Source organism: Megascapheus bottae, chromosome 37, assembly GCF_031878675.1.
Source record: "Megascapheus bottae isolate mThoBot1 chromosome 37, mThoBot2.hap1, whole genome shotgun sequence".
In the NCBI taxonomy this organism is placed as follows: domain Eukaryota; kingdom Metazoa; phylum Chordata; class Mammalia; order Rodentia; family Geomyidae; genus Megascapheus; species Megascapheus bottae.
The window spans coordinates 3,527,637-3,542,427 of record NC_143545.1 but is presented as its reverse complement, the minus strand read 5'-3'; the positions used below and the strand labels follow the sequence as shown (position 1 = coordinate 3,542,427).

Genomic DNA, 14,791 nt, shown 5'->3' with positions numbered 1-14,791 from the left:
TCTCCCAGCAAGCACCAGGACAAAGGTACACGTAAGTGCTTTATTTGGTGGTACTTTTATTTATTCATTTTGGAGGGAGGGGTGAGTATCAGAATTTGAACTCAGAGCCCCTGCTAGCCTAACTCAGGTGCTCTACCACCTGAGCCACGCACCCCTTTTTCATTCTGCTGAGTTTAGAGATGGAGTGTTGGGGAGGGGGGCTGAGGTGGGCTTTGAACCGTGTACTTCTGGATTTCAGCCTTTGGAGTGGCTGGGATTACAGGCATATGCACCATTACCCGGCTTCCATGTCTTTTCCTCTCTAATTCTTTCCTATTTCAGGAAACGCATGCCCACGTAACTGGTTACAGACAAAGAGGAAATGTTATAAGTTTTTCATGAACTTCCAGTCGTGGCAGGAGAGTCTAGAATCCTGTTCCATGTGGAAATTGAGTCTCTTGATGATCGAGGACAGGGCAGAGCTGGTAAGAACTGGGTGGTGGAAGTCAGCTCGTGGAAACTGGACAGCTCGTGTCAAGAGTCTGGGCAAAGCTCAGAGGAGACTCTGTGGACAGGTTTACCGTGATTTATTTTTTTATTTTTTGCCAGTCCTGTGCTTGGGATCAGGGCCTGAGCACTGTCCTTGGACTTTCTCAAGGCTAGCACTCTACCACATGAGCCTCAGCACCACTTGCAGCTTTTTTCTATGTATGTGGTACCAAGGAATCGAACCGGGGTCTTCGTGCATGCTAGGCAGGCACTTTAACCACTAGGCCAAACTCCTGGCCCCTAATGTGATTTCTTTCTCCACAGGAGTTCATCCACAATGAGGTGCAAGATGGGGTTTATTTTTGAATTGGATTACACCTTCCTGACACTGAGAAGTTGTGGGCCTGGCTGGATGGGGCGGCCTTGAACCCACAGCTGTGTTTGTCATTGGCTTTTCAAGGCCCATGGTAGAAACTGCACACAGCTCACTGGTGTCACCTGCTGGTGTGAGGCAGGCACTGCAGCATGAAGTGTGTCAGGACATTCTTCTTCAAGAGTAACAGACCCACCCCTGGTGGTGTGGTGTCATGGTTGTGTGTTATTCCACAATCGTGCCCGCTGCAGGGGAATGCGTGGCAAGTGAGGTCAGCCAGCCTCAGAGAGACAAATGGCGCACTCTCTCTCACAAACAGGCAGAAGCTAGATCTAAATATACCAGGATATGCTGGGTGCTGGTGACTAACGCCTGTCATCCCAGCTACTCAGGAGGCTGAGGTCTGAGGATCAGGGTTTGAAGCCAGCCCTGGGAAGGAAAGTCTATGAGACCCTTATCTCCAAGGAACCAGCAAAAAGGCCAAACGTGGAGCTGTGGCTTAAGGGTAGATCACATCAGTCTTCAGTGAAAAAGTTCAGGGCCAGTGCTCAGGCTCTGAGTTCAAGACTCAGCACCAACATACACACACAAACACACATACACATGAAACCATTCCTTCATCCTGGCTTTTAGGCCAGGCACCAGAAGCTCCCTCTTGTAATCCCAGCTACTCAGGAAGCTGAAGATGGAGAATGGTGGCTGGAAGCCAGTCCACACAGAAAAGCCCATACGACTTGTATGAGTGAGACAGGGAATGAGCCAGAGGCGTGGTTTCAGTGGCAGAGTGGCAATCCTGAGCCAGGAAATTGAGAGTTCAAGGCCACAAGTTCAAGTCCTGGTGTCAGCAAAACAATGTGTAATATTGTCTATGGCATATTTCCATGTTTTAAGCAATCTAGCTTGGAGAGGAGCTGGTGAGCAGATGCAGGGAGCCCAAAATGGTATAGGAGGAAGAACTGGGCCCTTGGCCAGCCTGGGGGGGTTTGATTGTCTTTGTCTCCCCAGATTTCAGGTCGCAGGCCAGGCAGGAGAGAACGCCTGTGCCCTGGTCACACACCAGGGCGTTTTCTCTGAAAAGTGCACCATTTCCACTCACTGGATTTGCCAACAAGAGCTTTCTTCATCCACGGCCACGAGGGACGTCTAGACTCCCCCAGGTGCCTTCTCATGGAACCCTTCACTCCTGTGACTGTGGCTGGCTGATGGCGGCTCACGTCTGTCATCCCAGCTGAGGTCTGAAGATTGCAGTTCACAGCCAGCCCCGGGCAGGGCTGAGAGACTCTTATCTCCAAGCAACCAGTAATAATAACAAGAACAATAATACTCACACCAGAAGCGGAAGTGGGGCTCAAAGTGTCACAGCGCCAGCCTTGAGTGACATGGCTAAGGGAGTGCATCCAGGCCCCGAGTTCAAGTCCCAGCTCCAGGAAAAAAACACACACACAAAAAACAAAGGGGGGAAAACCTTGACGTAGAAAGAGAAGCCATTAGGTGAGAACCTTCTAGAACCTTCCACCAGTAAATTTACACCACTCTGGTCCTGAGCAGTGTCTTCTTTCCTACCTGGTCAGATCTCTAAGTCTGCAGTGGAGGTGTGTGCAGCCTTGTACATCCTTTCCAGAAGATTCCTTGGCTTGCTGACCTCCTGTCTAATTTACTACTTCTGTCCCTCTTCCTTCTGTCCCTCCCTCCCATCCTTTTTCCTCCTTCTTTTCCTTCCTTCCTCCCTTCCTTCTTTCCTTTCCTTCCTTCCTTCCTTCCAGTATTGTCACTTGGAGTTTGTTTATGTTCTTACTCCACTCAGGATCCTCTGTTCAGCGCAGCCTTCACCCGCATCCTCCTGCCTCCACCATTCAAGCACTGAGACTACAGGCAGGGGAAAGGACACCGGCGTTCACTTGTATTTCCTAATGTGTCGTTGTGTTCCGTCATTGTAGGGCACGGGTGTATGCTTGGGGAAACATAAACACTTGTGTGATCCCACGAGCCTGGGTGGCGAGGATACCAGTTCCCTGCACACGATTCCCCTGCTCGTGCAGGTATTTCACAAGTAATGTGTTTGGGTTTGAACTCATGGCTTGGGCACTGTCCCTGAGTGGTTTTGCTCAAGGCTGGTGCCCTATCACATGAGCCACAGTGCCACCCCTGGCTTGTTTTTGGTGGTTCACTGGAGATAAGAGTCTTCCGGATTTTCCTGCCCAAGCTGGCTTTGAACTGAGATCCTCAGGTCTCAGCCTTCTGATTAGCTGGGATGACCAGAGCCTGGGGTCCTGACCAATCCACTCTGTGTCCAGCTGTGCATTAAACAGCTACATATAAATACACAATCACCCTGTGATGATAATGACAGCAGAGCCTGAGCCCCACCATTCCATTCGCACCCTACGGGGGACCCTGCCTATGGGGAAACTGAGGCAGGGCAGCCATGACATTTTCCACCGCTCCCACAGTAAACAAGACCAAAAGAAAACAGCCAGAGGGCTGGGAGTTTGGCCTAGTGGTAGCGTGCTTGCCTAGCATGCATGAAGACCCGGGTTTGATTCCTTCCTACCATATACATAGAAAAAAGCCAGAAGTGGTGCTGTGGCTCAAGTAGTAGAGCTTTACCCTTGAGAAAGTGGAAGGACAGTGCTCAGACCCTGAGTTCAAGATCCAGGAGTGGCAAAAAAATAAAACAACCCATAACAACCAAACTAACAACAAGAACAACAACAAAAAACAGCCAGCAGCTGTGGTTCACACCTGCAATTCCAGCTACCCAGGTGGCTGAGATCTGCATACGGGGTGAGCCCTCTACCACTAGGCCAAACGCCCAGCCTGGCTTGTTTTTTTAACTGTAGCACGATTTGAACTGGGGACCAGATGGAGGTGAGGGTTTAGTGAAGCTTGCCTTTAAAATACAGGACCTGTTCACTTAGGGTCCTTGACGAAGGTGGCAGAATTCGACGTTCTGAACAAGTCACAGTGGTAGGAAAACTTGGCAGGAGTGAAAGAAATAGACAAAAGGCAGACAAACAGAAGGGCAGTGGTGCACTCTGAGAGTGTGGGTGCTCTCATAGGGAGATAGAGATAGAGATGAGAGAGAAAGTGAAAGAGAGAGAGGAGCTGCAGCTTGCTTTCATACTCTGGGCCAGTGTGGTGGGGGGTCACTCCTCCTCCCTCTGCTGGCTTCCCTCCCTCAAATCACTAGAACCCGCTGCTGTGATGTCTTTCTTGTGGTAATCTCTACTCTGCAGTGCTCAGAGGCTTCTGGGGACTGAATTTTGGTTCTGGGGGCTGAATTCTGTCATGTAAGTGGAGCCCTGTCTACCATCCTGCTGTGTTTGCAGCGTTTTCCTGGGCTTTGGGCTTGAGGAATAACTTCAGTTTTGCGTCTGTTACTAGCAGTTAGAGTCTACTTCTTTCTTTTCTTTCTTAGGCACGTCTCTATTATTGAGTCATACTCCTATCCCTCCATGCTTTACGAGTTTACTTCTTGCTTTTTTTTTTGATAGGTTCTTTGTCTTTCAACTCTTGCTATTTTGGAGGGGGGGGTGTAAGGATGGGATTTTCTTCTCTTTCTTTATTTTTTTTTCTTTTTGCTGGTCCTAGGTTTGAACTCAGGGCCTGGGCACTGTCCTTGTGCTTTCTCAAGACCACTTGAGCCACAGCACCACTTCTGGCTTTCCCCCCCCCCCCTCTCTATGTGGTACCAAGGAATTGAACCCAGGTCTTGGTGCTATTAGTGGAGGCCAGAGATGGACAAAATATGAGATGACTCAGAACACGATTGAGACGTTAAACGTTTAGTTCACCAGGGAAGGAGCCGACACACCCAGACTACACCCCAAGGTTGGGATCTCGGGGTGCAGCCCCAATGTGAGAAGCAGGCGGTTTTCAAAGAAGCCCAGCACACATGCTGAGTGTTCTCACCATAAATCTCCTCCTTCTTTATCTACAGGCAAGGTGCTTGTGGTTGTGGGCAAGGATACAGCCTTCTTCTGGGTAAGTGAATGGCAGGGGAAAGGGTGTTAAGTTGAAGTGAATGGTGACAGAGGGGAGCTTGGGGAAGGGAAGGCTGTAAACCCCAGTCCCTAATTTCTACCATTCCATAAGAATGCATTTTCCCCGTTTTCTACATTACACCCCTCTCTGTGTTTGTACTGAGTCAAACTTGACTCCTGTGCATCCTCGTGTATGGAGACTGTAAGAGCTTGAGTTTCACAGAATTCATTCACCCCTTTATGTAATGGAGTAAAGTATGAAGGATACAAGGCCTGGCAGTAATGCCAGTGAGAAGCCATGTAGGGGTGCAGCCAGGGCAGACAAAAGTGTGGTCAGCCAGGGAGACTGGCCAAACATACCTGAAACCACTTGGTTGAGGTCTGTGCTCCAGTTTCACTGTCCTTGATCACTGTATCTCTGATGATGCCAGATTAATTGGCACAAAAACAACAGGCATCTCCCAGAGCCATCCGAGGCCTTCCTCTTTGAGAAACAGGAGATGTAGCCCCCTTCTGTTCTGGAGGACGTGTCAAAGATCTAAGGCTCATTTAAAACAAGTTTAGAGGGGCCGGGAGTTTGTCCTAGTGGTGGAGTGCTGGCCTAGAATGCACGAAGATCCGGGTTTGATTCCTTGGTACCACATACATGGAAAAAGCCAGAAGTGGTGCTGAGGCTCACGTGGCAGAGCTCTAGCCTTGAGAAAAACCCAAGGACAGTGCTCAGGCCCTGAGTTCAAGCCCAGGACTGGCAAAAAATACAAGTTTAGGGGAAGTTAGTGTGGGCAGCCCTGAGGGAGAAGTAGTAGGCTCCGGCAAGCAGAGGGGGCGCCTTATGGAAGAGAAAGTCCCAATTTGGGCGCCCTGGGTTAAGAAAGGGTGGAAGGAAACATTCCTGGCCTCCTGGCAGAGACCCCATGTTTTTCCAGTTCCCATATCCAGATGTGGTTAAGGCATCGCAGTGTTTTAGGATGATAATAACTGGGGTACAGGTGCCTGGAACTTTCTGATTTTGGGGTCCAGTGAGAGAGATGTAGGGGTTATTGTTGACTCCCGGAAATATGGTTTCACAGCACCAATTCTTGCAGTGAACCTCTCCGGCAGCCTAGCAGAAGGTTCTGCTGGGATGGAAAAGCATACTATTTAGTTCCTCGTAATGGTTTTTTGATTTTTATTATTTCAAATTCGAAATTGCCACAGCCATACCAGGTAGGCATAATTTGTCAGCCGCCTCCCCCTTCTCCTAATGACGCTCCTGGGAGACCTTGGCCTTTATAACTTCCTAGACTTTCCCATAAAACACAGAGATTGAATTCAAAAGAGGGCCCTACATAGTAAGTATGTTCAAGTCCCTTGGCCAATATTCTTCCAGGTGTGGGGTCCATTAACTCCCAATCAAATGACGTAGGCTGATAGCGATTTGGGGCGAATATCAAAACACAGGTTACAGTTAAGAATAGAAAAGTCTTGGCTTTAGGGAGTCCTTGGTAGGGGGTCCCAGTCGCCATCTCTTTGGAGATGGTAGTTCTGGGTCCTGTGTCTTGGTGATCACAGCAGAGTCCAAGTTTGGTGTTATGCCTGTTTAACCTGGGTGTGGTGTATCTAAGCTCAGAGTCCGCTCATTTTGGCAGTCTTGGGATGACCAGGTGGGGCCTTTTATGGAGGGCTGAGGGCCTCAGGTCACAGGGAAGGGTCCTGTGCAGCTAGGCTTGGGCCCTGGAGCTCTGGTGATGGTGAATCCATGCCTGGGTGAGGGGACAAGAGGGCATACTTTCTCAGAGTCCACAGGTGTCTGGGTACAACCAACCAAATGACGAATGTGCTCCAGAGTCAACTGCAAGGCCAGTGAAGACTGAATTAAATTGTGGTTAGTATTATCAGCCAGCTCAGCTCCCTGATCTTTGGGGGAAAAAAATGGGGAGGTCTACATACCTGGAAATTCATACCTATAACCCATTTTCCTTATAAGCTCCAACTTTCAGACATACTCATACCATTTGCAACATACTCAAAACTTCATGGGATTTGTCTTCTTTCTTTTAACAAGCATTTTAAGACAATCCTGACTTTTTAAATACAGTCAGGGGACTTTCAACTTAGCACAGAAAGTAGGTCCCTGCAGGGTGGGGGAGTCAGGCAGGTTAGGGTGGGTAGCTGGCAGATTAGATATCACAGTCTCACAGGGACTTTGCCCAGACTGGCCCAGAAATGCAGTTTTCAGCTCAATGAGTCCTTTAAAAGGCCATTTTACTTCCATTCAAAGCAACAAGGTGAGGAACACAGAAGTAGATTTTAAGCATGATCTTACCTGAAACTTGTTAAGGACCAAAATGTAACTTTGGTTACTTTTGACAAACTTGTAAGAATGATCTGTTTCTCTCGGTGGGCCTGACTACAATTGTTACAGAAAATCTACAAGGCAAAACCGGAATGGCAATGAAACAATTATTTGGTAGCACTAACTTTCCCTTTTTTTTTTTTAACATTGAAACAAATATTTAGGACAATCTCACTTCCAAATTTTATCCAGAAACCAGTTCTAATTAAAAAAAAAAAACTTTTACTAACCTTTGCTTTTAACACTTCACACTTTATCCTTTATTTGCATTTGAATTACTCTGATAGGCTCAAGGCCATTCCCTTTGCCCCCAGGCCTCCTTCTAAGAGGCTTTTTTTTTTCAGTCTGAATTACTGCCTAGAACTCCAATAACAGATTAAACTCAAATTACAGATTTTCCTTGATGCAAGAATTACAAATATCACTATACCCAAATCCAGACTTAGCATCTTTCTTTTCCTAAATACATCTAAGTGCAAACTAGTATTGAGACTAAATCATAAGTAGATAAACTTTTAAACATTCCTTTTAAAGCCTTTTTTCCAATTTCATATATTTTTAAGGGGCAGTTTCAGAAATACCAATCACATCACCCACATTTTACCATCAGGTTTTCAGTGTCAGTCTGCAAGGAAAAGGGACAGGATAAAGGTGAGACATCTGGCCCAGCTTTTGTGCCATGTGTGAACTTTCCCTAGGGCCTGTCCCACCCTAGACACCAGAGCTACACCTTTGCCAGTTCCCCTCTCAACCTCAATGTCAGGCCCACAGGCCTACCCTAAGTTTTCCCTGTCCTTTCTCTTGCCACTTGATTACATAAACACTTTTAGACAGACAAAGGTCTTGACACTGATAAGCAAACATTTCTATTTAAATATCAAATACTTATTTCTAATACTTATCCTCAAATTTAGTTGAGGAAAATAATTCCCAGTTTCCCTGAGGCCTTTTTGCTAAACTGGACAACTTGATTATAATATAAACAGCCTAATGCATTATAATACCGGGTTTTTAAATGCAAATCACGGAATCCTTAGAAAAATATTTTAACTAGTTCCTCTTAATGCAGTAATTCTTTGAGATATTTGGAATACCCAAACTTGATCATTTTTCTTGGCGTTTAGACTTAAATTCACCCATTTACCTTTTTGTGTATCAAGTAGAAACTCACCCGTAAAAACAGCATGCTGATAGTTTAATCTTGAACATGTTCACTCTCACACACACACACATTCATACTCACAAAGATCTTAAAGTGTATAAAATTAATATCAGTGGCAAGAGATACTTTTGCCAATCTTACTCTGGCATCCTTTAAGACAAAACTTCTTACCGAGCACTTTGCTAGGGCTTTTATTTCCAGGGTTTATCTGCTAGCAAGATAATTTAGCATAACCAAACTCTTTGAATTCCTTCTCCTGGACCAAAACTCCCAGCCCCCTCTTTTTAACATGTTTTAGCTGTGCTGTCCCTGAGCTTTTTCACTGGAGGCTGGCACCCTACCACTTGAGCCACTTCTTTCCACTCCACTTCTGGCTTTTTGATGCTGAGCAGGAGCTAAGGAATTTCCCAATCTTTCCTGCCCTAGAGTGTTTTCACTTCAGATAACATCTCAGCCTGTAAGCCAAAGAAAGCATTATTATTATCATTATGAAAACTAGATCTTGGGAACAGGGAAGGTGGCCTAGTGGTAGAGTCCTTGCCTAGCATGCACAAAGCGCTGGTTTCCATTCCTCAGTACCACCGACATAGAAAGAGAAAGAAGTGCAGCTGTGGCTCAAGTGGTAGAGCTCTAGCCTTGAGAAAGCTCAGAAACAGTGCCTAGGCCATGAGTTCAAACCCCAGGACTGGCTAATAATAATAATAATAATAATAATAATAATAATAAACTAATTCTGACAGACCAATCATTTCATTTCTAATCCATTGAATTTCAGATCCTGATTCCTCCTTGTTTTTGTTTTGTTTTTATTTTTGTTTGTTTGTTTTCTCTGTCAGGACTAAGAGCCAGGAAAGGCAGAAGGCTGGTGGGAGAATCTGCATATCCAGCTGTCATATGACACTTGCAAATGCCAGGGGTACCTCCTTAATCTTCTGGATCCAGTCTGTTCAGCCTAAAAAGAACAAGGAGGGAAAATGACAGAAGCCTTGGTGAGAATGATACAGAAAAATCTGCCTTCCACAGACGACCCAGAAAGCAGGCCAGCAGGTAACTTGCATTAGGGTTGAAGTCTCCCACAAAGGCAGCTAGGCTGGGATGGAGGGAGGGAAGGTTAGAGCTGGGATGTGTGACTTGAGTTAGGTAACATCCCTCTTCTTCCTCCTCGTTGTCCTCCTCCTCCTCTTCCTCCTCTTCTGCTTTTCTTCTTCGGCTTTTTTTTTTTTTTTTTTTTGCACGTCCTGGGCTTGAGCTCATGGACTGAGCACTGTCCTTGAACTTTCTCAAAGCTAGAGCTCTACTACTTGAGCCACAGAACCATCTCCAGCTTTTTTCTATGTATGTGGTACTGAGGAATCGAACCTGCCTTTGTGCATGGTAGGCAAGCACTCTACCACTAGGCCAAATTCCAGCCCTTATTTTTTAAAAATGTTTATTGCCAATCCTGAAGATGGAACTCAGGGGCTGGGCACTGTCCTTGAACACCTTTTGCTCAAGGCTAGTGCTCTGCCATTTGAGCCACAGTACCACTTCCAGCCTTTTCTGAGTATGTGGTACTGAGAAATCGAACCCCGGGCTGCATGCATGCTAGGGAAGCACTGTTCCACTAGACAACACTCCCAGTGTATCTTTTTTCTTTCTCTCTTTTTTCTTTTTTTGGTGGGTCAAGGGGCTTGATCTCTGTACCTGGGCGCTGTCCCTGAGCTCTTCACCTCAAGGCTACCACCCTACCCCTGAGCCACAGCCCCACTTCCCTCCTGGCCTACTTTTATTTGACATTTTCATTTTCATATTTTATTATTCTATATATTTATATTTTATTATAAAATTTGCATGTAGATCATATAGTATGTTACATGATTGATAAAGTACAACATACAACAATTAAGTAGCACCATGTAACTTAATCCTGTATGTAATATAAGGGTCTATATAGCCAGGGGGCTGGGGTTTACATTTGTCATCCCAGCTACTCAGGTGGCTGGTGGTCAAGCCATCCTGAGCAGGAAAACCCATGAGTCTCTTCTCTCCAAAGAACCACCAGGAAAGTAGAGGTGGAGCTGTGGATCAAAGTGGTAGAACACTAACTAGCCTTGAGGGAAAACTTCAAGGACAGTGCCCAACCTGAGTTCAAGCCCCAGGTCTGACCAAAAAAAGTATATATAATATAATAGTACAATACAATATATAGTATTGTCATGTTATATTATAACATATATTTATATTAGAACATATGCCATTATGTTATATAACATTATGTATCACAGAACACAATGGTATATCAGATGAAGTATTTATAATATCTGTCATATAGCATATGACCAAGCTGGGATTTGAATTCAGAGCCTGGGTACTGTCCCTTAGCTTTGTCTCTCAAGGCTGGCTCTACCAGTGGAGCCACAGCTCCCTTCTGGCCTTTTCGTGGCTCCTTGGAGATAAAGAGTCTCCCAGACTTTCCTGCCTGCCACCCTCACATCTTGGGCTCCTGAGTAGCTGGGGTTACAGGAGGAGACACCAGTGCTCAGCTCCTCCACTCTTTCCTTTTCCACCATTGCAAGATGGCCTTTGGTGGTAATTGAGCCAGGACAAGCCACAAGTAGGGAATGCTATGATCATTTTCCTTCTAGAAGTTTCCTTAGATTCCGACCCTCCTCTTTCTCTGTGTGCAGTGAAGGGGCTCCAGGAAAAATACACAGGAATATTGTCACCTATCACCCCGGCCAAATGGCACTGCTGTCTGTTGACTATTGTGATTCTGTTTGGGACCACAGTTGTGCTCATGGTGATTCTAGCAGGTGGGTGGCTTTGAATGCCAAGGTGTGGCTTAAGCCCTGGGATGGGCCTAGAAAACAAAAGACTGATTATAAAGCAAATGCATTGTCTGTTAGGGAACCAAGCAGAAAGCCGCATTCCAGAGCACAGCCTGTATTCTTCCTGTCAGAGAGAGTGGATTGGCTTTGGGAATCAGTGTTTCTATTTTTCTGAGGACACAAGGAACTGGACGTCCAGTCAGGACTTTTGTGCCTCCTTTGAAGCCAATCTGGCCAACTTTGACACCATCCAGAACCTGGTAAGAAAAGCTTTTGGGGTTCCTGTTCTCTGTGACATGCTGAAGACACCCCACCCCGACTTGGAGAGGTTGTGTGAAGTTAAAGGGTTGGGCGCCAGGAGCTCACGCTGTCATCCAGCTACCCAGGAGGCTGAGATGGGAGGATCGCAGTTCCAAGACAAATTGTGCAATTCAGATTGGCACACACACACAAAGAAAAGAAAAAGAATTATTAGTCCTAATACACAGCTTCTCAGAGGCTGAGATGTGAGATCACAGTTTGAAGCCGGTCTTTGACAGAAAAACAAAATACATCCAAAGTCAAGGACTCCCATTTTCAACTCACTCTGTTTTATTACAGAATTTCCTGAAAAGATACAAAGATTCGTACGATCATTGGATTGGACTGAGAAGAGAATCCTCAAAGCACAGCTGGAAGTGGGCAGACAATACAGACTTCACCAACTTGTATGTTTTCAACCATCTTTTGGCTTCTTTGTTTGTTTTGAGCCAGGGATGGGGCTTGAACTCAGGGCTTACGTCCTTGTTCCTGAGGTTTTGCTCAAGGCCAGTGCTCTACCACTTGAGCCACAGTGCCACTTCTAGCTTTTGCTAAATAGTTTATTGGAGATTAGAGTCTCATGGACTTTTCTGCCTGGGCTGGCTTTGAACTGTGATCATCAGATCTCAGCCTCCTGAGTAGCTGGATGACAGCTGTGAGTCCTGGAACCCAGCATGGATTTGTTGTTGATGGTTTATTTTTCTGCATTTTGGAAACAGTTGAGCCTGAGTGAAGGTCACATCTAGGGAGCCCACAGGTGCCGTGGGTCATGAATGAATGCGTGGTTAGTGTGACTGGGATGGACGGGTGATGGACAGACAGGTGGCATTCACACCAGGACTTTGAGAATGGAGAAGAAACGCAACTCAGCCATCAGTGCTCATCACCAATGTGAGATGACCGCTGGTCTATTCTGGTGAAACTCCAGACAGGGGCCGGCTTGTGGCCTGGTGATGAAGTGCTTTCCTCGCATGCACAAAGCTCTAGGTTTGATTCCTTTGTACCACATACATAGAAAGAGCCAGAGGTGGCACTGTGGCTCAAGTGGTAGAGCTTCAGCCTTGAGTCAAAGAAGCTCAGGGACAGTGGCGAGGCCCTGAGTCCAAACCCCAGTACTGGCAAGACAAAAAAAAAAAGATAAAAAAAGACAGGCAACAATCTGCACTCTGGTGGCTCTCACCTGTCAACCTAGCTACAGGGGAGACTCACATCTGAGAATCAGGGTTCAAACCAGCCGAGGCAGGAAAAACCATCGGACTGTTACCTCCCATGAACCACACAAAAAAAAAGAAAAGAAAAGCCAGAAGTGGTGCTGCGGCTCATAATAGGAGAGCAGGACTCATCCTGAGCACAGGGACAGCAGCCCAGGCCCAAGTTCAAACCCCACACCTGACAAAAAGAAAAAAGAAAATGAACAAAAGCAAGTAAATACCCAAATGTGAATTCTGAACGTGCTTCTGCTTGGCTCTAGGGTGGAAGTTCGAGGCTCTGGGGAATTCGCCTATTTGAGTGAAGCTGGAATTAGCAGCGCCAGGGTCTACGCAGACAGAAAGTGGATCTGCAGCAAACCAAGCAGCTATGCCCAGTGCCCAGCTGCCTCCAGCTCTCTCCTACCCCGTGTCTCCTCCTCTACATACTGTCTGCTTGTAGCTGGGATCCTAATAGCTCACGCCTAGAATCCCAGCTATGCAGAAGACTGACATCTGAGGACCTGGGTTCAAAGCCAGCCCGGGCAGGAAATTCTGTGAGTCTCAGCTCCAGTGAAACACTAGAAAACCAGCAGAGGCACTGTGGCTTAATTAGTAGAGCACTAGCCTTGAGCTAGGGACAGTGCTCAGGCCCTGAGTTCAAGCCCCAGGATTGCCCAAATAAAAAAAGTTTACAGCAACTTTAGCGTTGCTACTGGGGGACAAAGTTGTGACTTCTCTGTTCTGGGGTTCATGGAGCCCGGGGGTGTCAGAGCCCACTGGAAACACGAGTCATTCACCAGTGACACACGTGGATGACACGGCCAGGCATCAAAGGCCTGTGCTATCACAAGGAGGGGATTTACACATTTCCCACCTGAAGCTCATCCCACTTCCTGCTTTTACTTTTACTGTATCTTTACTTCCAAGGAATTGTGAAGAAGGTGAAGGGATAAAAAAGAATAATAACTACCCCCAGATTCAAAATTATTCCCCTTCAGCAAGCAGAATAGAAACCTGTTGGGAGCCAGAGTGGAATCAAACTGTACTTTGATTTGCATCAGATAATTGCTTGATTGTCTCATTGTTTTTTGGCCTTCTCCTGTTCAATTGATCTGAGATTTACCATATGAATGTAACCCCCAACAGTTCCCTGATTAACCATCTGGATGTAACACCTGGCAGTGCCCTGGTCTCAAGAAGGGATATAAGCTTTGAGTTGATAATAAACGGGGCTGCAGTTTTTGCCTGGGCTGCAGACCTCCCGGACCCGATGTGTTTGTCTCTCTTCTATTTTTTCCAGTCCCTGCCCCCTATTTCAGGAACCCCAATTTGCTGCCGGTAGGCCCCGGCAGAAACCGTGATTGGAAAATGTCTCCAAGGACCCAGAGGCTGCACAAATGGGAAAGAAAAATTAATAAGCCACCTTATCTGAAAGGAACTTATAAACCCAGTCAGCCATTGTTTGTGCAGGTGTCCATAAGCTCCAGGAACTCGCCTATTTTGTGTCAAAATTAGATTACACGTATAGCATTTGTTTCCCAAGCCATAAAACTACGCTCTCTGACAGTTGAAGGGGACTCAACTTCTATCAGTTTCCATTGCCATGGAAAGTCCCCTGAGCCCCACCTTATCTCACTCGACCACTTGGTGGGTGTAAATCTGTGGTTTTTGCCCTTAAAAAGACTGTGTAAAGCCTGATTAACAGCTCCTCCCTCCTCACTGCAATGAGTGAGCAGCAGAGGGACGCCTCGCTATTGGTGGTCTTCCTTGGGGCCCCCTCCTCTGTGCACAACAAAGGATTCCTTTCCTCTCCCCATGTTACCTTAGAAACGCAACACATCTATTCTCTCTCTCTCTCTCTCTCTCTCTCTCTCTCTCTCTCTCTCTCTCTCTCTCTCTCTCTTTCTGTATAGTCTGTGTGTGTGTGTGTGTGTGTGTGTGTGTGTGTGTGTTGTGCTACTCACTTAACATGGGGAAATGACATTCTTCTTTACAATTCTAAATAACTGAGCTTGGAATCTTATGTAATCTAGCCCTAGACATAGACTTAGTAGGAATGGATGGCATTGTAGAAGTTCTGTTTTTGTACCATGGTCATATACTTGTGTGTGTGTGTGTGTGTGTGTGTGTGTGTGTGTGTGTGTGTATGGTGTGTGTGTGAGTGTCTGCTTGT

At 46.3% G+C, this 14,791-nt stretch overlaps 1 protein-coding gene and 1 long non-coding RNA gene across 2 annotated transcripts in view; one reads left to right on the top strand and one right to left on the bottom strand.

Moving 5' to 3' along the window:
* The window catches only part of LOC150042077 (uncharacterized), a 78,153-nt gene that overhangs the window by 61,376 nt on the left and 1,986 nt on the right, over positions 1 to 14,791 (bottom strand). The gene's annotated exons all lie outside the window — the stretch shown is intronic.
* LOC150042078 (C-type lectin domain family 2 member D11-like) lies at positions 9,296 to 13,112 on the top strand. The gene is made up of 5 exons (XM_090325356.1): positions 9,296 to 9,368; positions 10,988 to 11,113; positions 11,207 to 11,388; positions 11,729 to 11,835; positions 12,900 to 13,112. Exons 1-5 carry the CDS (start codon positions 9,296 to 9,298, stop codon positions 13,102 to 13,104), a joined length of 693 nt encoding a protein of 230 aa, XP_090181482.1. The 3' UTR covers positions 13,105 to 13,112.

What these genes read in the sequence shown, in the direction of transcription:
- LOC150042078 (XM_090325356.1), top strand. Translation starts at nt 9,296, where the DNA reads ATGACAGAAGCCTTGGTGAGAATGATACAGAAAAATCTGCCTTCCACA. An exon ending in CCCAGAAAGCAGGCCAGCAG is followed by an intron (nt 9,369 to 10,987) that starts GTAACTTGCATT and finishes CTCTGTGTGCAG; the next exon opens with TGAAGGGGCTCCAGGAAAAA. An exon ending in GCTCATGGTGATTCTAGCAG is followed by an intron (nt 11,114 to 11,206) that starts GTGGGTGGCTTT and finishes ATTGTCTGTTAG; the next exon opens with GGAACCAAGCAGAAAGCCGC.